The sequence below is a fragment of the Megalopta genalis genome, chromosome 10 (genome assembly GCF_051020955.1).
Source record: "Megalopta genalis isolate 19385.01 chromosome 10, iyMegGena1_principal, whole genome shotgun sequence".
Lineage (NCBI taxonomy): Eukaryota > Metazoa > Arthropoda > Insecta > Hymenoptera > Halictidae > Megalopta > Megalopta genalis.
The window spans coordinates 14,929,841-14,953,510 of NC_135022.1; the positions used below are offsets into that span (position 1 = coordinate 14,929,841).

General features: G+C 31.7%; 3 protein-coding genes across 8 annotated transcripts; 1 reads left to right on the plus strand and 2 right to left on the minus strand.

Annotated features, from left to right (window-relative positions):
• Positions 1-119: 119 nt before the first annotated feature.
• LOC117220250 (uncharacterized) lies at positions 120-6,111 on the minus strand. Of its 3 annotated transcripts, none has more exons than XM_033470029.2 (13): positions 6,026-6,111; positions 4,838-5,041; positions 4,546-4,730; positions 4,409-4,482; positions 4,122-4,302; positions 3,840-3,931; positions 3,687-3,777; positions 3,451-3,625; positions 3,211-3,378; positions 2,782-3,083; positions 2,111-2,438; positions 1,918-2,019; positions 120-1,838 (listed from the first exon to the last, which is right to left on the minus strand). In XM_033470029.2, exons 2-13 carry the CDS (start codon positions 4,950-4,952, stop codon positions 1,534-1,536), a joined length of 2,118 nt encoding a protein of 705 aa, XP_033325920.1. In that variant the 5' UTR covers positions 4,953-5,041; positions 6,026-6,111; the 3' UTR covers positions 120-1,533. The 3 variants fall into 3 exon arrangements, with proteins under 3 accessions (XP_033325920.1, XP_033325918.1, XP_033325921.1); XM_033470027.2 differs by having other exon boundaries at positions 5,874-6,089; XM_033470030.2 differs by lacking the exon at positions 6,026-6,111 and adding an exon at positions 5,599-5,847.
• A 988-nt stretch (positions 6,112-7,099) lies between these two features.
• Positions 7,100-15,256, plus strand: CoRest (REST corepressor). 3 transcript variants are annotated; one of them, XR_004490138.2, is made up of 11 exons: positions 7,100-7,357; positions 7,863-7,931; positions 8,069-8,143; positions 8,224-8,438; positions 8,545-8,727; positions 9,414-9,524; positions 10,061-10,149; positions 10,436-10,610; positions 10,749-11,063; positions 11,139-11,305; positions 11,755-15,256. XR_004490138.2 is itself a non-coding variant. In XM_033469536.2 (10 exons), exons 1-10 carry the CDS (start codon positions 7,255-7,257, stop codon positions 11,220-11,222), a joined length of 1,419 nt encoding a protein of 472 aa, XP_033325427.1. In that variant the 5' UTR covers positions 7,100-7,254; the 3' UTR covers positions 11,223-15,256. The 3 variants fall into 3 exon arrangements, 2 of the variants coding, with proteins under 2 accessions (XP_033325427.1, XP_033325428.1); XM_033469536.2 differs by having other exon boundaries at positions 11,139-15,256; XM_033469537.2 differs by lacking the exon at positions 9,414-9,524 and having other exon boundaries at positions 11,139-15,256.
• A 1-nt stretch (position 15,257) lies between these two features.
• Positions 15,258-22,688, minus strand: LOC117219953 (uncharacterized). Of its 2 annotated transcripts, none has more exons than XM_076524926.1 (9): positions 21,982-22,688; positions 20,411-20,642; positions 19,442-20,328; positions 18,605-19,370; positions 18,148-18,535; positions 17,924-18,066; positions 17,704-17,855; positions 17,257-17,427; positions 15,258-17,197 (listed from the first exon to the last, which is right to left on the minus strand). In XM_076524926.1, exons 2-9 carry the CDS (start codon positions 20,486-20,488, stop codon positions 15,373-15,375), a joined length of 4,410 nt encoding a protein of 1,469 aa, XP_076381041.1. In that variant the 5' UTR covers positions 20,489-20,642; positions 21,982-22,688; the 3' UTR covers positions 15,258-15,372. The 2 variants fall into 2 exon arrangements, with proteins under 2 accessions (XP_076381041.1, XP_076381040.1); XM_076524925.1 differs by having other exon boundaries at positions 17,257-17,643; positions 21,982-22,686.
• Between the last annotated feature and the right edge of the window lie 982 nt (positions 22,689-23,670).

Consider the following 23,670-nt stretch of genomic DNA (forward strand, 5'->3'; position numbering starts at 1 on the left):
AAATTTTATGGTTTGTAAATACAAATTTTATTATTAGAAAAGAAACTGAAAAGATAATAAAATGTGAATATTTAAGACGACAGGGTAATATAATAACATACAAAACTCGCAAGTTGCAATTTCTTAAAAATATATATCACTTTCTTTATTTTTCTTTTGCAATATAATCCTCGGGATAGTGTTTTGTTGCGAGAGTTGAATGTTTGCAAATATCATTTTTTTTTTACATATTTATAGTAACGCAGTTTCCACGTCATAATCAGTATGTTCCGTTGTATCTCGTATCGTTAGAAATTCATATCATTCATTAATATCCACACCAATAACCAATTGTTTTGTTTTGAAACTAATTACATTTTATAGTACATTGCAAGAATGTTTTACATTATTTAGCAATATATGTACAGAAAGAAAAAAAGAGAATGACAGTATCCGAAAACGTTTTAAACAATGTCCAAGTTGCAAAATACGAGCTTTGGCATATCGTTGCGTAAATGTTATACCGTCAAAAATATTCTAATATATTGCGTGTCGTTTTTTCTTTTTTTTGTACAAGACGTCTTCCTAAAGCATAGACCAGTTATATGCCATATAACTACCGAGGACTTATACAATACTTTTGCGAAGTAGATATTCATTTTTTGTTAACACTTTTGTAAAGCTACATATCTGCCATTACGATACAAAGTTTGAATAACAGCGGAATAACGTCGGCAGCATTTGAAAAGTGAAGGGGGAGGAGGGCAATTTGCTGTAGAGCACGCATCCCGAATTTCCGCTTGTCATTTTATGTTTTTTATTAAGATTAAAAAAGGCATAATCTAGATTGTTTTTTCCTCTTCATACCGAATAAAAAAATGTTCAATTTTTACCTAGTACGTCTCTGATACGTAGCAACACCATCGTTTCCCTTTTTTGAATTTCATCTTTATATCCTTTGAGCTCTACTATAAAAATGGCTGTGCACGCTTTCAAATTCTTTCATAAAATCACACACATAACACTCCGCGCGTATCGTGAAATATGAGAAAAATAAAAAATAGCTTGAGCAAGAAATGAGGCGTAGCATATACAGTACATGTTATGAAACGACTTACGTGCTTTGCATTACGTAGAACACTTACACTAACGGGACAGAGAACGATCGAAAATCCACGCCAATATCCCGTTGACTAGCCGAATATAAATACACTATGGACAAGTGTCAAGTGAATATTTTTTTTTCTCGAGCAAACCCAATAAGCTCGACCAGTAGAAAACGTGAAAATAATGTTTACATTCGAGCACCGATACTGTTAAATTATTATTTAGAATATACGTGTATGTATAAAGTTTTACAACCGTGGTCAACTTTCATATAGCCGTTAAATGATTCTTTTGTATTTGTATATTAAAATCGATTTGTCCTAGCTCCCGTACCCATTGATTCAAATAATTTAAAAGGAAAATAAAAGTCCTTTTACAATCCCTCTCTACGACACAGTATTCTCATTTTATAAATAATTGACAAACGTAAATATCGATGTCGGCCTTTTACTCATGTCTGATACCACATATGGACAAAAAGGTACTGAAATTATGTAAGTGCGTTGCCGGTATGATAGTAGTGACTAAATTTCGCGTAGAAAACTTAGATAGTACGTCCTGAACAAAATTCGGTCCTGGCGAACTACCGACCTTGTAGAAGATCCGCAGATTGCAAGCCGGATTCTCGGTTTGCGAGCCTTTTGTGAGTTTGCACAATACATACTCAAATGCTTCTGTTAGTTCGCCAACAGTCAGTTCTGTAGACGGTAAATTCGTTTCTGTAGCTAAATTGCCAGTCGAATTGGACGAACCTGTTCAAAATACATACTTTTCTACATTTATCCATACAAAAGAAAAAAATAATTCTGTACTTATACAACGAATATATACCAGTAGACATGTAACACACGATCGCTGAAACATTATTTTCGTAGTTCCACCTACGCCTTATTGCTACTTTGAAATTACCTACACATTTGCCAGTCTCTTCGTCTGCAAGCAAATATCTTTATAATTAGATTTTTTCTGAGAAGATTGAGTTATAACAAATTTCTAAAAGTATTTTTCTTTGGTCGATACTTACATTCAAACCTATTATTATCTCTATGAGCCCATACACACCATTCGACCTGTGCACCACGCGGAAGGTTCGGTACAACAATGTAATCCACAATGGCGTTATTTGTTCGTTTTTCCCATTCCTTTCGTGCGTCTGGTATATAACTAGTGTGAGTCAAAAAACAGATACCTTGTACAATGTCCCTGAGTTGCGTATTCGAATCCATAGCTTTAACAATACGGTTTATGTGCCTTAATGTCAGACGGCACTGCCTTTTAATGTTCAAATCCAGAATAGTCATACTACCAGGCACCAAGGGTATTTGTCCAGCAACCGAGATAATATCACCCACCTGTCAAATAATCGTACATTTTCTGTTATGGCAATTATTACTATACTAAAGCTACTTATTGATACATTTTTAAGTACAGAATTGAAAGTGTACATCAATTTTGTTAGTAAACATATCGCTTGTACGCTCAACTTATGTTACTTATTTAAGCTCTTAATGTCTTATTGTCATTTTATAAAAAAAACGTGATTTTGTTTACCTCACTGTTATGTTTCGTTTTTGTAAACTAGATGTGTGTGCGTGCGCGTACAAGTGCGGCGCACATACACACATTCTGTCTACACATACACACAGAGACGCGCACGCAAATTCGTTTTTTTTTTTTTAACGATAGTACACTCACACGAACAGCTTGAGAGTAAGGACCAATGTTCGCTGGTGCCCAATGACTTATGCTCTGAACATGCATTGTGTGTCGTTTATGAATTCTTTTATCACCACAGTCTTGAGTTTCTTTATAGGCTATAGCGTCGAGCACAACGTGTACGTTTAACGGACACTCAACGCATACACGGACCGGTGGATTTATTTTGCTCAGACACGAGGTATAAACTTCGTTTATAGATACGTAATTCGTCATGTCTTTTATGTACAATGTTACAGCAACGACGTCTGATATTTGAAGATTCTCCTTCTTGACTAGACCTAGACATTTGATACATGTGCGTTTCATCAGTATATACCGGGATATACGGTTTGTATTGAAATATATATGAAGAGACAAAAAAAGGAATAACTGAAAGGTGACTTGAAAGACTCAAAGTTTACCTACTGCTTAATTTCTCCAATGCCTCTCTCATCGCGGATTTCGGGTCAGGATGTTTCCCAGCGATACCGCCAAACCAGAACCAGCCGGTTTGATTCTTATTTACTACCGGTACATCGGGATAATCTTCCTCTTCGTATAAAATTTCCATAGGGCTCGGTGGATTAAATTGACCTGTATCGTATCCGCATATTAATCCCCCTACACAGCCGATTACGGTTTTCTCGCAATGTTCAAAATTATTACCAGAATTCGACGTTTTCAAACTACTATCTGTACAATCGTGATCGTCATTCTCATCTTCTGATAAATTACAGCCGTCGTGTAATTCTGGACCGATAATCTCTGCGATGTAATCAGACGGGATTTTAATAGGAACATTCTTTAATCTCTCTTGTAACGTTAATCTTTCTATGCCATCCTGAAATATTTTACCCTCGTGTTAGATACAGTTTTAAATAACAAAACTAGAATTTACTTACATTTTTATCTTGTACATGTATTTTTTTGAAATTGAGATATCCGACCGGTGCTATATTATCGTTCGAATGCACTACGCTTTCATACTCCTCTCTAAAATGCAAAGATAATTTGTACTAATTTATACTTAATTTTATAAAGATATTAAAACTTACATTATAATACTTTTACTAAATAGTGGACAATCTAACGTGAACGTTTCGTATTCGCCTCCTTCTCCACAAACATTTACACCATACTTTTCTTTCTGTAAGAAAAAAAGTGTTAAGCAATTGATACAACTTGCATATTAAACTTATTTACATGATAGTTGTTTTATTTATGTATTTTTGTAAGCTATTTGTACTTGGCATAGAGCCAACATTGAATTAAATAGAAGGAAATACTCAAACAGTTAATGTTTTGTGTCAAATTAATCACCAGGACATCTAACTTACTATTTTGGCAAGATGAGATTGCATTTCAGAGATTGGTTTACCCAAATGTCTTGGTTCAAGGCCCAAAGCTGCTACCTTGATTATAACTGCATTTACAGAACTTTCTATCATTTCTTTCAACAATTCATCTTGCTCCCTTCTCCATAAATATGATAAAGAAACCAGTCCTAAACGACTACACCTGAAAATAAGCTTTTCTCATTACGTATGTTGTTTATTATACATTGATTGATTATCCTGCATGACTAACAGAATTAATTATTGAAAAAATTGCATTAAATAATTACACATTTTCCACTCGAATTCGTTGATAGTCACTTAGAATAGCTCCTGATGAAACAGCTTCTATATTTTCTTTTTCCTGTAATAAAATAAAAAGGAGTATTCAAATTTTGTTGTTTGCACATTTATAACATGTATTTACCTTCACTTTACTTAACAGCCTAAAGAGATCTTCAACTTCATCATTCTCTGTTGGATAATAATATTTTTCTTGCATTTTTGATCTGCCAAATGTTGGCTCACGATACATTGGCAAGCCTATAGCTTCTGCAATATATTCAACACCCTGATATCCAACAGTTTGAAACATAAAAGAATCTAGCTCATCTGGAAAATGTTTAATTTCTTCTTTATTAAACTTACTATTGAACTGAGTTTGTGACAATTAAACAATGGATTAGATCTTCACAGAAATATTATATTTATTATTTTACCCTTTCCAACAGGATATAAGTTTGCTAGAGCCACAAGGTCATGGCCTGCAGCTATACATTGCATCATATTAAAGCAAGAGTCTTTACCACCGCTGACTAGTGCAACAACTCTCATGTTTCTGCTTTACTTTTAAAATCTCTCAAAATACTTGTTAGGAGCTTGGGGGTGCAGATAAGTCTGAATATATCTTTTCAGACAATCATCTGCAATAAAATTATTTAAAAAATCAGTTAGAAAGAATATTTTATTGTATTCTTGACAAATAAAATCTCTTTAGTGTATTATAATAGCTATAGGTATAAATTATCCTCTCAAATACCATGTATATATCTAAGTACATATAAGTGCATAAACAAATTACATGACTATATCACGTATAAATTTGCGTGCACATCAAAGTTAACAACTAAAAGACACATATTTACATAAACTTATTGTTCATTCTCAACATTTACACAAGAATAAGTAGTAAATATTAATGCACAAATAATTGTGTCAGAGGATAAGGAAACACACAACATAAAAACACTATAATTGTAGAAACATGTGGACATATTTAGGATTACATATGTATACATTGCCTGCGAGTATACATTAAGCCAAAATTAAATTTACGAAATACATACGCGCAAGTGTTTCTTGTATACCCTATCTTATAAATAAGACAATTTAGACAACAACATTTCCAGAGGAAATTTGAGAAGCAGACTAGTTCACAGTCCTTAATACAAAATGATTTCGAAAAGAGAAAATAATGTACCGTTCTTCTGAGCGAAACGATAAGAAAGGTAGAGCCGAAAAAGATACCGGATATTCAATTTAACTTATTAATACGTGTAACAATTGGCTGGTGAACAAAAATTAATCGCTGTACTATTCTAAACAGCGAATGTCACGAATTCCGGAAACAATCACGTCGGATCCTGGATTTCTCTCCGGAATATCGCAGGACGGGACGAGGTGGAACATAAAATTCAAGTCCAACAAAATGTTAGAAAAAAGACCAGCGATTATCAAGAAAAAAAGAATACCTACGGAGAAATTTTTTGGTTATTGCCGATCTCGGCTAGATCGAAAAATATTACGGAATGACGCCGAGCAACGAATTGCACGGGGAACGAGAACGACAATTTCGAGCTTACGTACGCTAAAATAAACTCTAAATTCTCAACAAATGTAATATTTACATTAAATAGGCGACGAAAGTTCCTTACACGGCAAAGTCTATCAGAGACTGCGATTGCTTGATAGTGGCGCCTCTCGGTGATAGACTTTCAACACAAACCGTAGAAATTGAGGTTATGATTTATTTTAATTCTACGATTGTTTATGATAATCATTAAATGAATCTCTCTCTGAAATTGTCTTTATAATTAATTATATTTACATTTGCAACGATGTTTTATCAAATTTTTTTTAGATATTTTATAAAAACCAGAGTTGTTGATGAGAGATTCTCAAGTAAAACTCGCACAACCTTACCTCGTGACATCATCAGTGTATAAGATACAATATGTATCGATGTTTGCTATTTCAATCTTACAAATTTTTATGTTACATTTTATTGATTGTAATGCAATTTGAAGAAAATTATAATTATAATTCATAGTTTTTTTTTAAATACTGATTTTCATACAAGTTTTATAGTTTTATATGTCTGTAAAATGTAAATGTATTATACTAATTGTACAAGATCAGTACAATTTCAAATAGGTACGTATGTACGACTAATGTTTTGAACAAATTGGTTCGAAACAATTTTCAGACTCTTGTTACATTGCAATTATATAACTTCATGTCGTTTGTTTATTAATTTTAACATCACTTATTGAAAACTCTAATTTATATTATGTTCAAGCTATAATGATAGAAATATGTTATTGAAATTATAATGCATTTAAATATATTCGTATGATAAATACTTGGATGTTGTATTCTTTGCTTGAAAATTTAGTTTGGAAGGTATTATTATTCTTACTTAATTAACAATTAAGATTCGATTAAATTTCAAAATGTTATTATTCTTTATAGAAAAATATTTAGTACTATTGAAAGAGTACTTATATAATAATAAAAGCTGTTATTTTTTATATGCAATACAATGCACAAAATATAGTTATAAGGGTGCGAAGCAATTAACGGAAAACTGGTTTCCAAAGATGCAATTAATTTCGAAATTGTACATTGAAAATACATGTTGCCATCTTTACTTGGTAAATCGTAGACCAATCAGATCACTTTCAATAAGCGTCCATTTTACTTTCGCTACGGTCGCACGAAGCGTGAGCCAGACTCTACGGAACACCGTGTAATTGCAAGCTATCGCTTGCATCGTTGGTTTCGCGAGTTTTCCGTGCGGAAGAGACATAATCAGCATAATAATTTGACAAAACGTTCACGAAAGGAAAGCCAGAAGATGGTTTTGGCAGAAAGAAACTCGGAAAACGTTAGAAATGGGCGCAGATCGAGAGGCCCCAGCCCCAATGGACAGACGGAATCCTCGAGTGAGGAAGACGGAGGTACCAATTTTCAATTGCAATTGAATTATCTTTATAATTAATCGAAACTTTCCTAATGATCACTAATCGATGTGATCTAAACTACGATGATGGTATTTTTATTTGGAAGCTTGTATATTTTTCTATTGATCGAATGCGAAAATCCGTAAGGATCTTCAAACAGCGCGCCCCACTTTTCCTCTTTTTAAGTTCTTTACATTTTCAACCAATTCCTACCGATATTTTTATGAAACAAATTCAAACATTTCTTTTGTTAATTGTTTAATGTTTACGTTCGTCTTCCTATATCCGAATGCATTTTAGTATTTTATCGAAATATATCGATTATAATGAAACATTTTGTATATTTATAAATTGAAATTATTAGTAATCGTGGTCATCCGTGTATTATTAAAATATAAATAAAAGAAACGTGATATTCAATTTATTTTACATTTAGGTATCATAATTATGCACTTTTAAGTTAATGTTGTAATTGAATGCATTAAGAGTCATTCTTTTTAAGTTCCAGCAGAAAAAATACGTGTTGGACGGGACTATCAGGTCATTGTTCCAGAGTTTGTTCCTGTCAATGGTATGTTTCTTTTATATAATTATTTGGTAATTATTATAGTTTATAATATATTTTATATAAGTAAATAACAACTTCATGTCCAAGAATTATTCTTCAAGAGGAAAAGAGAATTCAAAATTATGAATTTTAAATTTTAGAGCGACGACTAGATCAGTGTCCTGATAGAGCATTACTGGTCTGGTCTCCTACAACTGACATACCTGATCAAAAATGTAAGTAATAGAAGAATTTATCATTTGAATTACAAATTGTTTCTTACCATATATGACTCATATGGAATAACTGTCTGTAGTGGATGAGTACATTATATTGGCCAAGGAAAAATATGGCTACAATGGAGAACAAGCATTGGGAATGTTATTTTGGCATAAACATAACTTAGAACGTGCTGTATTAGACTTAGCCAACTTTACACCATTTCCAGATGAATGGACTGTTGAGGATAAAGTTCTTTTTGAACAAGCTTTCCAGTTTCATGGAAAAAGTTTTCATCGTATTAGGCAAATGGTAGGATATCTTACCTGGAATGAAGTATATATGTCTAAAAATGTACTTTTTTTGTACATTTACATAAAGTTTTCCATTAAATAATAATTATTTCTTGTTTTCACAGTTACCTGACAAATCTATCGCTAGCTTGGTTAAATATTATTATAGTTGGAAGAAAACAAGAACTAGAACATCATTAATGGATAGACAAGCTAGAAAATTAACAAGTGGTGGGAAAGAAGGGGAAAATGGAAGCGAGAATGGAAGTGAATTAGGCTCCAATACAGACAGTGAATCGGAGGAAAAAGTAAGATATTTCTTCAAAGTATCTAACAAACGCATGCAATTAGATATCTACATAAAATCAATTCTCTCTCTCTCTATTTTAGAACGACAATAGCTATAAATTCTTAAGCATTCGTAAAAAATTGTGTTATTCACTAAGACAGAATAACGAATTCGTTTTAGTTGCTTGTTTAATTTTTTATAAACCTAAAGCTTTGTATTACTGTTTTCGTTTTGCAACTCTTCGATGGAGTTAGTTTTGTCTTAAGTCAATTAATATTTATGCTACGGCGTGTGGTAGTTCTCTCCTTTTGTTGCATCTTAATGCCATGGCACTGGCTTATAAACACGCGAGTGTGACATTGAGATATTTGTACGCATTTAAAAAATGTATCCACACGGTAACGTATTCCATGCGGTGAATAAAAGAGCGATAACGAAGGAAGCTGATCTACAATTGGTGAAAAAGTCGCTAGTATCGAAAAATAAAAAATTAAATATAAAATGAATTCGTCCTTGCAAAATAATTCGAGCTCTCGATAACGATTAAAACTGACCCATGCATTTCGCAATGTAAATAACAAAGACATATCTTTCTTAATTATTCAAAAAACAAATCTACGTCGCCATCAGTATATACAAAATTAAAGATTATATTCTCGTTTTTCGTTGTATCGTTTTGTGAAACGTAAATGTGGAACGTTCCAGAAATGGACGATCCACCGCGGAATACGTCGTGGAAAGAACCAAGCTGTGCCAGGAAGCCAAGGCACTGACGCCAAAGCCCCATCCGACTCGGAAAACGCCCCTCAGGTTCAGGTACTCAGCCTAAACCTTACCCAGTTGCATATGCTTATTATATTTTGCTATTTTGTGTATCATATTTATTTTTCTCTCTGTCGTGTAAATCCTTTTATCTTAACAAGAGAACAGCAAAGAAAACCAAGAAAGTAAGAGAACCTTGTATAAACACGATTTACACATTAGCAGATTTGGTAGGCTGAAACCTAACCGAGGAAAAAATATTGAAGTGCACAAAGCACTGAATAATACTAGGGAAACACAACATATAGAGAATCAATTAACTTAGAAAGAGATTGGCTTATGACAGCTTGAATGATATTAACAAAACTACACAAGTACAGTATAGATTCAATATAGTTCATCTTCTATGAAAAAGATGTATAAAAGTTCTAAAAGATAACATGCTCTCGTGTATATACTTCAATATTTTTGTTTTGTAAAAAGTTACATTTTTAGAGAATTAGTTTAGTTAAATGTAAAGGAATTCAAGTGGAGGGAGAGGGTGGGGGGATGATCGGATCTTATCTTAAAAAGGGTGTTATGTGTTGTAGGGCTCGTGTAGCAACTGTGGCGTTGCTTGTCATAGTGTACGTGCGACGCCGAAAGGACACGCGTGTCACAGCTGCTATCAGCACTGGAGGTCAGTGAGTGCAAGTCAAATTAAATATCTGTAAATAAACAAAATTATTAGAACTCTCCTCAAAGTAAGAATGTTCATACAAAATTCTTTATACTTTACATATACAAATAGCACAAGACTGAACTCTACTATTATTACTCATACAGATATTTATATGTATGAGCATTCTTATCAGTGCACCAGCTAATGCTATGAAAGAAAAGTATCTTTACTTTATGCATACCTGTCCTTTCCATTTATAAAATCAATCAGTACAATGGAGATCAAACTTGTTCAAATGATTTAGGCGAACTGGTGTAGCAAGGCCATTAAGTTCCATGCCGGGTCGTACAAATAAAAGAAAACCACCCCGCGGCCTGGTCGTTAATCACGATGATTTAGCAGCATTGGCTGGCCAACCGAATCAAGCAAACAACAGTTTACAAGCAATCGACACTGAAATTGTTAGCTTAAAACGACAAGTACGTTCTTAAACAAGACTAATGAGTTTGCAACGAAAAACGTGTGGATACATTTTTTCTGAAAATACAAAAGAATAATATGCTTCAATTCTTCAGTGGTAGAATATGTATTATTAGTATTTATTTCTCAATATACAGATACAATCAAACAAGCAACAAGTGAGCGCATTGAAACGGAAGACAGCTGATGGTATCGATGATCTACGACCGCCGGAAGTGTCGAGTCGTATAAACGCTCGTTGGACAAACGATGAGCTACTACTGGCCGTTCAAGGTGTTAGGAAATACGGAAAAGATTTTTCCGCGATCGCTGATGTAATTGGAACAAAAACAGAAGCACATTTACGATCGTTTTTTGTCAATTATCGAAGGAGGTATAATTTAGATGCGGTTTTAAAAGAATATGAAGCTGAGAATGGCCCAATATTAATTGATGATGAAAAAGAGGAAAAAGTAATGTATTTTCAATTCGAGCAACACGATGTATCGTATGATATTGGGTGTTTAATTGTTGCATCTATATTTCAGATGGATGTTGACCAACCAAATGAAACTGCAGAATCATCGCAAAAGACAAAATCATCCGTCGGTCTTGGACAGACGGCCAAATAACAAATGAGTATATTATTGAGTACTAAACGTGACAAAAATAATCACAGGCACTTTGATAATCGATAATATCATAGAAGAAAGAGGTATCTATTCATGAATCAGTTTGCAATCTACATTTATTTTTATTCTTAGTTATACCGCTTTGCTCTATGGTGGTGCGATTTTAAATTAGGAACCAAGTACACGAAACAATGTTCATTGAGCTTGTGCGTGGTATAATCCATATAAGCGAATATATGGATGAGATAATACTGACGAAAGCATGTGGATTTATTCAGCTAGCCTTATTTCTAGTGTAATATATTTTGTATGTGTTTAAAAATGGGATTATCCTTAAGCAGTCTGAAAGAAGTTCCATTAAAGACATTTAGCGTATGATATTAAGAAAAAATTAAAAATTTTAATTAAGTTGATGCATCCAAATGCAGGAGTAAGGATTATCAATAATATATATTGCACATAATCATGGATGCATATTAAGATTTTTTTTGTAAGTAAATTCATTGTATTCTGTAGCACATAATATTTCTAGGTATACATAGCGGATGTAACAGTCCTATTTTGACTAATGAAAGTAATTTAAACAAAAGAATTACTTGTTTCAAGTGAAGAAAGATTAATTGATAACGGATGAGGAATCTATCAGAGTGTAAAAATATTTAAAACAAAAAATAATGATATAGTTTGCATCATTCAGAAAAATCGTGTATCGCTTGGTAAACAATTATAAACTGAAAAAACCTTTTATATACCGAAGAATTAAAGTGACAATTTCATATGCGGATAATCAAGGTATCTTGTGACTATTTCATTACTCTAATGATCTTTTACCCGTGCTCAAATAATTAACTAGCCATTGTTCTACAGTTTTTTTGTGGTCGTTTCACAACTACGTTTCTATAGAGTTTAAATTTTGCATGAATTTTCATGACGGTTTACTCACATTTCTATATTTAATTATTTATAGACACTTTCTAGAACGTTTGAATAGTTTATTACAGAACTTAGATTAAAGAGAAATACAAATAAGAGAATAGCATAAATGAAGTGGTCACTTATTTTACATTTCTTTTATGAACACAAATATTGGAACCATTTTAATATTTCTTTTTTTTTAGCATCGTACGGTTTCGATGCCAGATAAGAATTCTTGTATTTGTGCCTATGCATTTTTGGCCGTACAAAAGAAATTTAAGGAATACAAGGTTGTGTGTCGAAACGATACTTTTCTTAGTCCTCACCGTTTCACTATACGCTGAATCATAAATGTGTACTCAAATTATAATAACGTTACAATTTACCGCGAATCTGACAATCTTTCACACGAAGCGGAAACGAAACGTCGGGGAGGGAAGAAAAGATCTCTACATGTTTCCATTTTTAAATTGTTCAGATTACTAATTACTATTGGAGGGAGACGAAATCGACAATGAAATGTGTAACACTCTCGTTGCGGTGTTATTTTATTTAAAATATAAAATAGCAACGGTCGTGTTAAACGTCCCATTGATAGAGAAATAATGCTCAACGAAAAGGTACAGTTTCATTCAAATTTTAACAAAGGAATATTTCATATTTTATCAAGGTACATTATAATGCAAATTTCTTTTACAAGTTTTATAGAATAACAGATTTGAGGGGTTGAAAATCGTGTCGCAAAAAAATGGAGGAAAGATATTACATTAAGGAAAATAAATATATTTTTGTGGCTTTCCGCTACGTACTTGATCCAGTTGTATAAACGAATAATGGTTCCTGAATATTTCTATTATGCAAAATTATATAACGAAAGCACATGTATAAATATATTATTGCGCGTTTTGTCTCGCATTCCACGTCACAGCATTATTCTACACTTTCTTTGTCTTACATAAAGAAGAAGTAACTGTTTATTTATAATTTACAATACTCTTAGATATTATGGTATTTGGAAATAGCAGGGTCTGCTGTCCACAACTACTAAGGAAAGACTGCAATGGAAGGAAATGTCTTTCTTACACCCCATCTTCTTGGACATGCCGAAAGCAATTTCTTCGCCCTCGTCTTGCATCTTTTACTATTGCAAGTTTCTCAAGCAATCCTGAAGGCTATTACCTCACCAATTTCTTTCATTTCTTCTTGTTTTTATTTAAACTCTTGCAGTGCTTATAGTTCTCATATTCGAGTCTTCCTTCTCAATGTTTCACCATAAAGTCATATTCTTGGAGCCGTTATGGGTTCTTGAAAGGCAGTGATCAACGTAAAGCTACATGGTCGGTTCTCAGAAGGGATCTTCGCCCATAGAGATAGTGAAAATGCTCAATAAACTTCACTATTGCCAGGAATTCCTCCCGAATGGTACAATAATCTCTTCTGCTAGATCTGAAATTCTTAATTTCTGATGTTTAAGTTGACCCTGTCACTAATTAGACGTGCTTCTATATTCTAAAGCACAAGTTTCTGTACTCAGGTGTACGGGAGTATCTCGATTGCGATACAAAGAAGTATATTGATAAATTTAAATGGAAAAAAAATTGAAGATAGTTGTGCACGTACTGTTTGTTACACTTTCGAATCAATATAAAACGCATAAACCTGTTCACATTTTGAATCATATAATTTTAGATTGATACGAAGATCTTGATAAATCTATTTTCAACAAATACTTTAATCGTATCAATTGTTCTAAAAAGATTGAAATTCCAAACTAGCTGTCTAATAGATCAACGATAGTAATTTTTTCTATAATTGTCATTAGACAATATTGTCAAGATATATAGACTTCCAATAATTTTCACCGCTTCACGGTAGTGCATTGAAATTCTGCGTAATCCTTGATTATAATTTTCACGCGTGAATCCACACATTTACTATTAATAGCAGTAGTAATAACAAAGTTAGTTTAATGTTCGTCTGTAGTGTTGACTACTTAATAGTAATGAAGAAAAGGAAACACTCGCAAACGTGTTCGCATAATTTTCTTTGTTGGAAAAGTGTTACTCCATGGAAATGATTATAAGATTAGGCACACTCTAGCAATTATTATATAAACATACTTTGATGTAAATAGAGAGAATCACCAAAGAAATTTACTATAATCGTTAGCGACATATCACGATGGCGAGACAAATAGTCGTTAAGACTATTTGACCTGAAACAAGTAGTTCGCAAACTCAAAACGATAAAATGCATTGCGATTGGAAGAGTACTGCAAATTTATTTGGATGCATTACGTTGATATAGTTTTACACCTAATAATTATAGAAAATTGGAACGTTTAATGAACTGTACCTATCTGTAGAATTTATTTCATTTTGTATCGAAATTGTAACGTTATACTGTAGCATATTAATTTTCATCACATTTTTTTCATTTTAGTCTTAGTACGTGCAATTATTTCACAACTACAAAGCACGATGCAGTGTTCAATGGCGTTAGACATAAATTTCTAATATTTTTACAATTGAAGAAAGAAGTTCCACAAATATTCAATATTCTATTGTAAGCATAATTTTATTAATTGTCAGAATGGCATCTTCTTTCTTTAATTATTATTTAATTACTAATGCATTTAAGTAACGGACGATGCGCGATTAGCAAATGATTCTTCAAACAAACTAGTTCGTTTAAAGTTAATTAATGTTTTGTAATTTTATATGCTTAATGTCAAGATCCTTTCAAAGACACTTCACCGGACAAATCTATGAACGTGTGGATAGTTTTAATTTACCTCGTGTAGCTCTACAAATCAAAGAAATGTTTCTTGAATCACGATAGCAATTTTGCCAAATCATATTTGGTATCGTGTAGGCTGTAGATACGAGAATGAAAGGTGTATGACCCAGTGGAATATTCAAAGAAAGAAAGAGAAGAGAATCTTCGCGATGTGTAATATATTCTACGATCGTTCAAAAATTTTCTAATATTCTGATACGATTACATGTAGCATAATGTAAATACGAAGTTATATGCTTTGTGAGTGTGCACCACACATTCATTTAATCATAAGGTGTACAGATGTATTTATTCGGGATTATTAAAATTTTTCTTGTGTACTTTGATGGGTTAGAAAAGATTTATTTGAGACTCCTCACAAGTACAATTAGTTTTTAATTAGAAGATCCAAGCCTCGGTGCTTATCGTTCGTTTCAATTGTACATTGTGATTATCATTAAATGTACTCCTGTATTACAATTTTTTGCTTCATTAATAAATAGTCTACGTATTTAGTATTTAAGAACACTTCTAAATTAGTAAAATCGTGACGATACATTTGCTGAAGGCAATATTTTGTTTCGATCTTATTTAAGACGTCAACAACGTCGCTCTCGTTACTGTACTTTGCGGTATTTTCTGTTGAACCATTGTCAGAATTGTACTTATTTCGTTGTATGTAATAAAAACAAAGATTTAAAAACTTCGACTCCTCCCTGTAAACCGGATTGTTATCGTGGTAAAAGGGATTTACAATTGTCATGTCAACGTCGAAGTTTTTAACATTGTGCGTAAACAGTTTGATGAAAAACAGATTTGCATTTTTATCTGAAACTAATTTTAGTCGATCGAGCATTACTTCATCTAATAATGTTTGGTACATGCACTCGTCATGTGCAATTTCTTGGAAAACGTGCAGTCTTAGACTCTGCACGATAGATTCACGTATTTCTGAGATTTCATCTTTTAGCAAAATCAGACAACAGTGCAGAATTGTTAATTTATTGTCATTTGTTAACTCTGCAAAGCGCTGCATCGAGAACTGTATAAATTCGACCGCCGTTTGTCTCTTACATTCTTCTTCATAAACACATAAATTCAGAACCTGAGATAATATCTCATTTATAATTGCGTTGTCTTCTGAATACATTATTATTAATATAGACTTCAAGCGCCATAGTTTAGAATTTCCTGCACTTTCTTCTCGTTGAAAACATAAATTTTTCATTGATTTTTTCATGTCTAAATTATTGATATCTTGCAACGATAACTTTTGCAAAGTGTTCAGAGCGTAATTGAACATTGCATTCACGTTCACTTGAATAAAATCGTTTTCGTTCAGTAGTAAATGTTCAAGAACAATTTTTAAAACTAACATACAGTTTCCTACATTATCTAAGAAGGAAGTGCATTGGTCCATATTATGGGAGGATAAAATGTAGTAAACAGTGTCAGAGGAAATGTTATTTGTTCTTCTAACATAATCTGCATATAGTTTTGTAGAATAATCAACAAATTGGAAGAAGCCTGGCTTTGTCCTCTCAGAAGAGAATACAGAAATATTTTGATCGAAAAGAAATATGTCTGTGGCGTTTAATTGATCTAAACAAGAATCTGCTAATTGTAAACGCATCGTTTCTAATACATAACAAATTTTACTTTCCTCTTTATACATGTTGTCCCAAATTTGTAATATCTCTCGAAATCGTAGTAACTCCGTGCATTGTTTATTAGTGTTTGTACGTTGTACAACATGCGACTCCAAACTCAAATTTTCAGCTTCAATCGATAGTTTTTCCTTCAGATATTTTATAGTTAATAAATTACCGTGGATTAAATTAGCACCCTTGCTTAAAGAAACATACTGTTTTAGCTCTGTAATCTCAAACTTAATACTCAAGAAGTCCGTCAAAGCCGCATAAGCCTTTGCAGACAAAAGTCTGATGTACCAAATGGGATTTTTAAACAATTTACGTAATAAAAGCTTCACCTTCGTTACAAATTTCTCAGAAGAGTAATTGATTAAATTGCAACCACTGTTCGTGAACTTTGAAAGGAGTATGAGAACGTGTACAATGTTCGAGTGCAAGTACAGTGTTGTAGAAAAATTCATAAAAGTGGAAGAAAATTTTTGGAGTTCTTCCATGACGTAATTTGAGAGTACAGGATAATGTGTAACAAAGTGATTGATGGGATATCCAGTTGTAAAATCTAGAGTTTCTCCATAACTTTGGCCCACCAATCGTGGAACGATTGCGCCAAACAACTGAAGACTTGCATTTCTGAAATATATAAACATCTATAACCATTGTTACGGTTTTGGGAAAGTTTTATGTATTACCTAATGGTCCACAGTTCAGACTCCAAGAATCTGAAGCAAGTCAATGTAATCCTCTCCATGTATGGAATCAACTGTGCCTGTATTTCTTTGTCAGCTACCAATGCGCGAAGAAAATGTAGACGTCTTGCCCAAGGAGAATCGTGTTGTGACTTTACATTCCCTGAAGAAGCACTGGAAAAATTATCCAGTAATTGCAACAACATCTGCACTGCAAAATGCAGAAGGGGTCTGTCTCTACGATTGTCACTGACGACAATTCTATGAAACATTATTGACAATCCTGCACCTCTTCTGGTAATGTTCAAGGAATGCATAGCGTCGTCTTCTAGAATACGCAAGACTTGAATTTTCGTCAAGTCGTAATATTTAGCTTGGTTGCATAAACACCTATAATTTTTAATTATTCATGATTGCAAAACTTGAAGGACTTTTTAATTTAATTTATACCTAGTTAAACGACCTATTGCTGCACCTGCAGCTTCCACTACACCTTTGTGTCTACATCTGAGTAATACAGTAACAATGATGTTAGTAGAACACTTCACAGTTTCATCTGAATGCATTAGTATTCCTACTTCAGAAGCTATTTCACAAGAAATCTGAAAAGAGTAAATTGTTTTATTCGATTATGATATGACATTTATTATATCACGACAATTAGACGCACCTTTAGAGACATCCAAATACAAGAAATAAGAACCTGATGTGCAGGAGTTAAAGAAAGTTCATCAAAATCAATGCTATTGATTTCACTGTTTTTAATGACTGCATCAATTGCTAATCCCATTTCCGCGAAAGACGATGAATACTCTACAAGTTCAATTACAAATTAATTACATCTGTGTTTTTATACATTTTTGAGTATAAAGTTCAGATTTTTTTTGTTAGAACCTCTATTTTCAGACTTCGAAGACAATATGGATAAAAAGAAACTAGTAGCATCCTTCAATATAGATAATATTCTCTCAACGAATTCCAAAGTTAAACGATTATGTTCTGGGCCGTTTCGAAAAGCAATATTTAACAAAGCGGCTAGCATTCCATAAAATGGTTTGTTCTGAACAATTGCCTTCAGCACATCTTCTTTCATCTGAATTAGTTGATTTGCTGCTTCATTAAGCAAGAAATCTGAATAACTTGAATAGTTAGTATAAGTAGTGCATCTGTCCAAATCATCTAAAGGTAGCCAATTTGCTATAATTGTAAATAGAGCTGCGCCACTTTCGATTTCATAAAACTTATAGGAATTACAACGCAGCAAGGCTACTCTGTATAATACCTAGAAATGTAGTGTTTATTAATTATTTTTTCATCATAAAAAAATGTTATTTTTTAATTATTATCTTACTTGTTTCTCCGAATTAGTCAATAAATCTTTATCGAAGTAATCAAGTATAATGGAAGTACTTAGTTGTTTAATATCAAGTGCAGAATCTAATACAAGATTCAATAAATTAAATAAGCTTAGTTTATTTGTGAAATTCCAATTGTTTGTTTCTTTCAAATGTTTTTGCAATAGTAAAGTGGACGATGCATTTTCGATGCTGTTAGATTTATTCAATGCATTTGCGTTAGTAAAACAAAGCATGGCTTTGTATAAATTCAAACCAAGTATTTTTCGTTGATAACAGGATCCAATTTCAAAGCAGTCCAGCAAAAATTCGTGCAACCAATGTGTAATATAATAAAGATCATTTATACAATCTGGCTGATTGTCGCTCATCTTTAACACATTGGCATAAAATATTTTAAAATATTTAACAATAGAATCTCTCATAAACACTGATGTGCTATTTGCATTATTCCACAGGAAATTTCTTACTGTAAAGAACTGATCTCTATTTTTGTCATATAAATTATTTAATTGAAAACAATTTATTGCAAATCCATTCAATCTTACAATTTCCTTATTGTGATTTATGTAGTATTCAATCTTTGGTTCTTGTACAAGATCAATATTCATTTCTTTAGCTAATTTTTGAAGATATGATTGAATGAAATATCCATTAATATCTTTTGCTAGATCCCATAAGTATGTTAGAATATTCTTATATCTTTTTGCAATTGGTTCAAGCCAGTGTTTACAGAGTAATTGAAGAGCATTGTAATTTGCTCTGTAAGTAGTTAAAAATTCATATTTAATTTATTCTATTAATGTTGTCACGTAATCTACAATTAAACTTACCCTTCTGTTTTCTCCCAATGATGAAAAAGATAATGGATTGTGCAACCAAAAGCTTTCTTCCACTCATCCTCGCTTAATTTCTTTACAATGGCAATATAAACTTTTGTTCCTGCTGATCGCAAATTGTACTTTGTTAGACTAGTCGATAATGAAAGTAAAAATGCACTGGATGTCATCGCTCCAACATTATTCCAAACTTCGCAAATTTCAGCAAGAATATCGTACTTTATCTCATTTTGCCAAGAAATTTTATCAATGCAATGTGCAAATATAAATTCCAAGTAACCATCATACTTTTTCTCCATGATTTTCAAGTACATATTAAAAATGGATATAGTATTCTGTTTACTTATCTCACTGATTGCATTACACCAATTTGAAAAAATAATTGCCTCCAGTTTTTTCTCTATTACTAACTCGCACATGTCCCAGAAATATGTATTCATAGTTCTGTGTAACCACAAGTGCAATACTTTGTATGCAAAATAAGAGTGCTTAGTGTACTTAATACAGTGCTCATAAGTCATATAAAAAGTTAGAGAACAAACGTCGTTAGTATATATTTCGTTACAGTTTACTTGTAAGTAGCCGTAAGCACTAATTAACTTGAACAATTCAGAATCAATAGTGTCATATTTATCATTCAAAAAGCATAGCTCATTAGAAGTTGAATTTAAAAAATTCTTAAGAGTACGATTTAAAAATACTAAAGCAGGATCCATTGACAATAAAGCAAAAAATGTCTGGGAAGCTACTAGAGCTCGCTCTCTTCTTATTTCTGGATTTGGAATAAAGATTTGTATAATGTATCTGAGTACTGGTTGCCATTGCTTCAGATTTTCATCATTCCATAATTGTTTATGCGACGAGGCATAGTTGATTAATTTCTGAAAAGATAAAAACATTTGATAAAAATATTGGGAAACAATTGCTACAAATTAAAAACTATTAGGATGCAAAAATACTAACTCTGAAAATTATAGTATCCTCTGTACATAATTGTAGCTCTTTCATTAATTGAGATGATTCCATATTTTGTACATACATTTTTGAGTAAAGATATTTTATTTTAATGTTTATGCTATCATTCTTCTAATCATACTAATCAGTACTTGCTGATTGCAAATCGGTTGTTGATTTTGTAGCAACTTGTGCAGATGAATTAAGTTTTCCAGAATTATTTTTCTCAGTGTCACATATTCTGTAATTAATAAGTAATTTTCTTTAACATATTATTTTTGAATGGTAGTAAAAGTAATAATAATGTAATTAATTCCTGCAAAGCCAGATACAATTGAAAACAGTTAAGAAAAATAATTAATCATTGCTTTATAGGTGAAAAAGCAAATTATTTTGCAGTCATTAAATCAGTCTTTCATTTTAAGTTTTCTATGTGCTAAACAATTGAGAGAAAAACAAAGAATTTCTCATATAACGGATTAAGGAATTTCATACAGTATAATAAGACAGATTCGTGTTACTTTCTAGCATTTGGTTTATTATAAATAACAAAAATATGTAAACTTAATGTGAACAGTTCCACAGCATTAGTTTAAATTGCAATAACTTATAAATTATAATCGCTACATTAGTTCCGAGCTGGAATTGAGTCTTCAGGCACATACCCCCCTTGTTCTATTTGCTCTTTGAATTTTATAAACTCTCGTTTACGATCAAAGTGTTTTACCTAGGGGGAAGCAGTAAAAATAAAAATTTTAATAAAAAATTTTAAACAATTGTATACTGTGAAAGTAGAAAGTATCTTTTACTCAAATACACTTTATTGTTATTTTTTTAATTAAATTTTTGATAACAATACTCATGCACTATTTAAAACTTACCCATATTTGAGAGCAAAACTTTTCATACTGGTCTCTGAATTTCTTACATTCTGCTTCTGTTTTACCATCATCAAGACATTTCCAATATTCATCTCTGCAATTCCAACACTTTGTACGCTCCTCTTTATTCGGAAAAGACATTCTAAAATAAATTATCCTTAGTATTAATTGTTTTATATTTTTTAGTTTGTCTACTTATTAGAAATATACCTTTCTAAGTAAACAAGGAATACTAAATGGATGCAAATATACTTACCTATACTGAGAGTTTGTAACAGAAAATCTGCAGTAAATGTATAAATTTTCACAGATGAAATCAGGATAATTTATAAGCACTTATTTTTATAGAATCAAAAATAAGATCCTTAAAATAAAGCGGAAAAACTGTTACATAATCTTGTATCTTAATATATATTCATACACAAAAACGATTACAGAAACAAGATTAAATATTTGTTTTTAAGAAGTATTTAATATATACATGCTAAGTAATTCACAAAAATATAACAATTGGTTATAATCTCCTATTCGGTTTCTGTGAAACGATCGAGCAACATTCACATCGTAGGTTAATTCCTTGAACGTGATAAATAAATAAACTTTGTAATAGGTTTTAAGAACATAAATAATACATGGATTTATATACAATACAATGTACTTTTCTTAAATCATATTAAACAAATATATATACATACTTACATCGTACAAATTATAAATATATTATACGAGTAATATCACTGAGAGAAACTCGAACTAACTTGCTTATTTCCTTCGTGAAAAGAAACTTGTAAAATATTACAATGAATGAAAGTACAATTTCTTAACATTTTACAGCTCTTGTAACTTGTGTTTACAATAAATAAAAATAATTAAGCATTATAATTTGTTTGATTGAAAAATTTTAAAAGCTGTGTGTGTTCTTTATCACATACAATCATACATACAATACATATCTCCTTACATGAGCATACAGGTTATTCATAATATTTTCACCAAAAATTCGAATTTTTTATTAAGAAGGAGGACAAAAATCATTCTGTAATTAAATATTATATAAATTATAAATATCATTTTTTATTGTTTAGCATAAATTATCATATAATAATTATATATAGTAAATTCTCCCTAATTGCTGAGATTGTACAGAAAAATGGACAATTTGAGAAGAAAGGTATGTATATGAGAGAAGGAGAGAATATGTACGATTATTGTATATAGCTTTACTGTCTTTCTGTTTTGTATTTTGTGTGCGTCACTGTTTAGTAATAAATAGAATAGTTTCCAAAACCTATTATTTCTATTCAGTTATAGAAACATGCTTAATCACAATTAACTCAAACGACGAATGACAAGAATAAATCACTTCAATGTCAGAATCTACATTTGAAGAAAGATTCGAAAAACTCTATAAAATCCGAAACACATTATCGAGATATATGATATATGATAAGAAATTATATGTATATTTAGTAATTACTAGCAATAATATATTTAAAAAATTATATTGATTGATACGTGGCATATTTAAAAATTCCCTATATTTGACAGAGGATAACTCCGGAACTCGCACAGACTCCGTGTCCTAACAAAAAAATATATTTTCTATACAGCTTCCTTTAAATAACTGTGAGAAAATCACTTCCCTATAGAAACCAATTTTTGGAAGTTATAATTATTCAAAGACGACCACGTCGCGCGTCACTCACGGGTAAGCTCGGCCGCGGGTATTCTATGAAACGTTACATGAAATATATGTATGAAATATATATTTAGAAAGTAATGTAGAATGTATATAAATGTGTAGAATGTATAATTACATTTAAACAATTTTCCTTTTTAATTAAAAATAGTAATGAAAATTTATTGTTTAACAAATGCAAAAAATAATTACTTATCAATAGCTAATTATTTTTATTGAAAATTTCATTGCAATATCTCTAATGTTTCAAAAATTATAACAACTTGTCATTGAATTCTTCAAACCGGACCACTATAATCGCAAGCATGGGAAGTGAGATGGCGGGCTTGTCCATGTAGACACTCACACATAGAGCCCGTTGGATTTGTTCTGTCTCTCTCGATCATCTCCCGTTTTCCTTCTAAAGCAACTGCACGAACCTGAATGGGTATTAAATGGCGCTCATAACCATGACGCTATTTTTGAAAACAAGTGTAATTATTACTCATATTTAAACAATCGTATAATGAAAAAATACATTTTTATCTTTTATCATGTACAAATACGAATTTATTTTAACATGTAATACATACAATAGATAATATTTAACAATTATACATTTCAGATTCATGTTGCAACATTTAATTTAATGTGTAAAAGATCAAGGCGGTATCATTATTTATTTAAACATTTTCAATATTGCTCTTGTA

Coding starts and splice junctions, on each gene's coding strand:
- LOC117220250 (XM_033470029.2), bottom strand. CDS start 4,952: ATGAGAGTTGTTGCACTAGTCAGCGGTGGTAAAGACTCTTGCTTTAAT. Junction 4,483..4,545: donor GGCTGTTAAGTAAAGTGAAG/GTAAATACATGT, acceptor ATTTTATTACAG/GAAAAAGAAAATATAGAAGC. Junction 3,778..3,839: donor TTTAGTAAAAGTATTATAAT/GTAAGTTTTAAT, acceptor TTTGCATTTTAG/AGAGGAGTATGAAAGCGTAG.
- CoRest (XM_033469536.2), top strand. CDS start 7,255: ATGGTTTTGGCAGAAAGAAACTCGGAAAACGTTAGAAATGGGCGCAGA. Junction 8,439..8,544: donor TTCATCGTATTAGGCAAATG/GTAGGATATCTT, acceptor TTGTTTTCACAG/TTACCTGACAAATCTATCGC. Junction 10,150..10,435: donor AGCTGCTATCAGCACTGGAG/GTCAGTGAGTGC, acceptor CAAATGATTTAG/GCGAACTGGTGTAGCAAGGC.
- LOC117219953 (XM_076524925.1), bottom strand. CDS start 20,488: ATGTATGTACAAAATATGGAATCATCTCAATTAATGAAAGAGCTACAA. Junction 20,329..20,410: donor AGGATACTATAATTTTCAGA/GTTAGTATTTTT, acceptor TTATCTTTTCAG/AAATTAATCAACTATGCCTC. Junction 17,856..17,923: donor GTATTTGGATGTCTCTAAAG/GTGCGTCTAATT, acceptor TACTCTTTTCAG/ATTTCTTGTGAAATAGCTTC.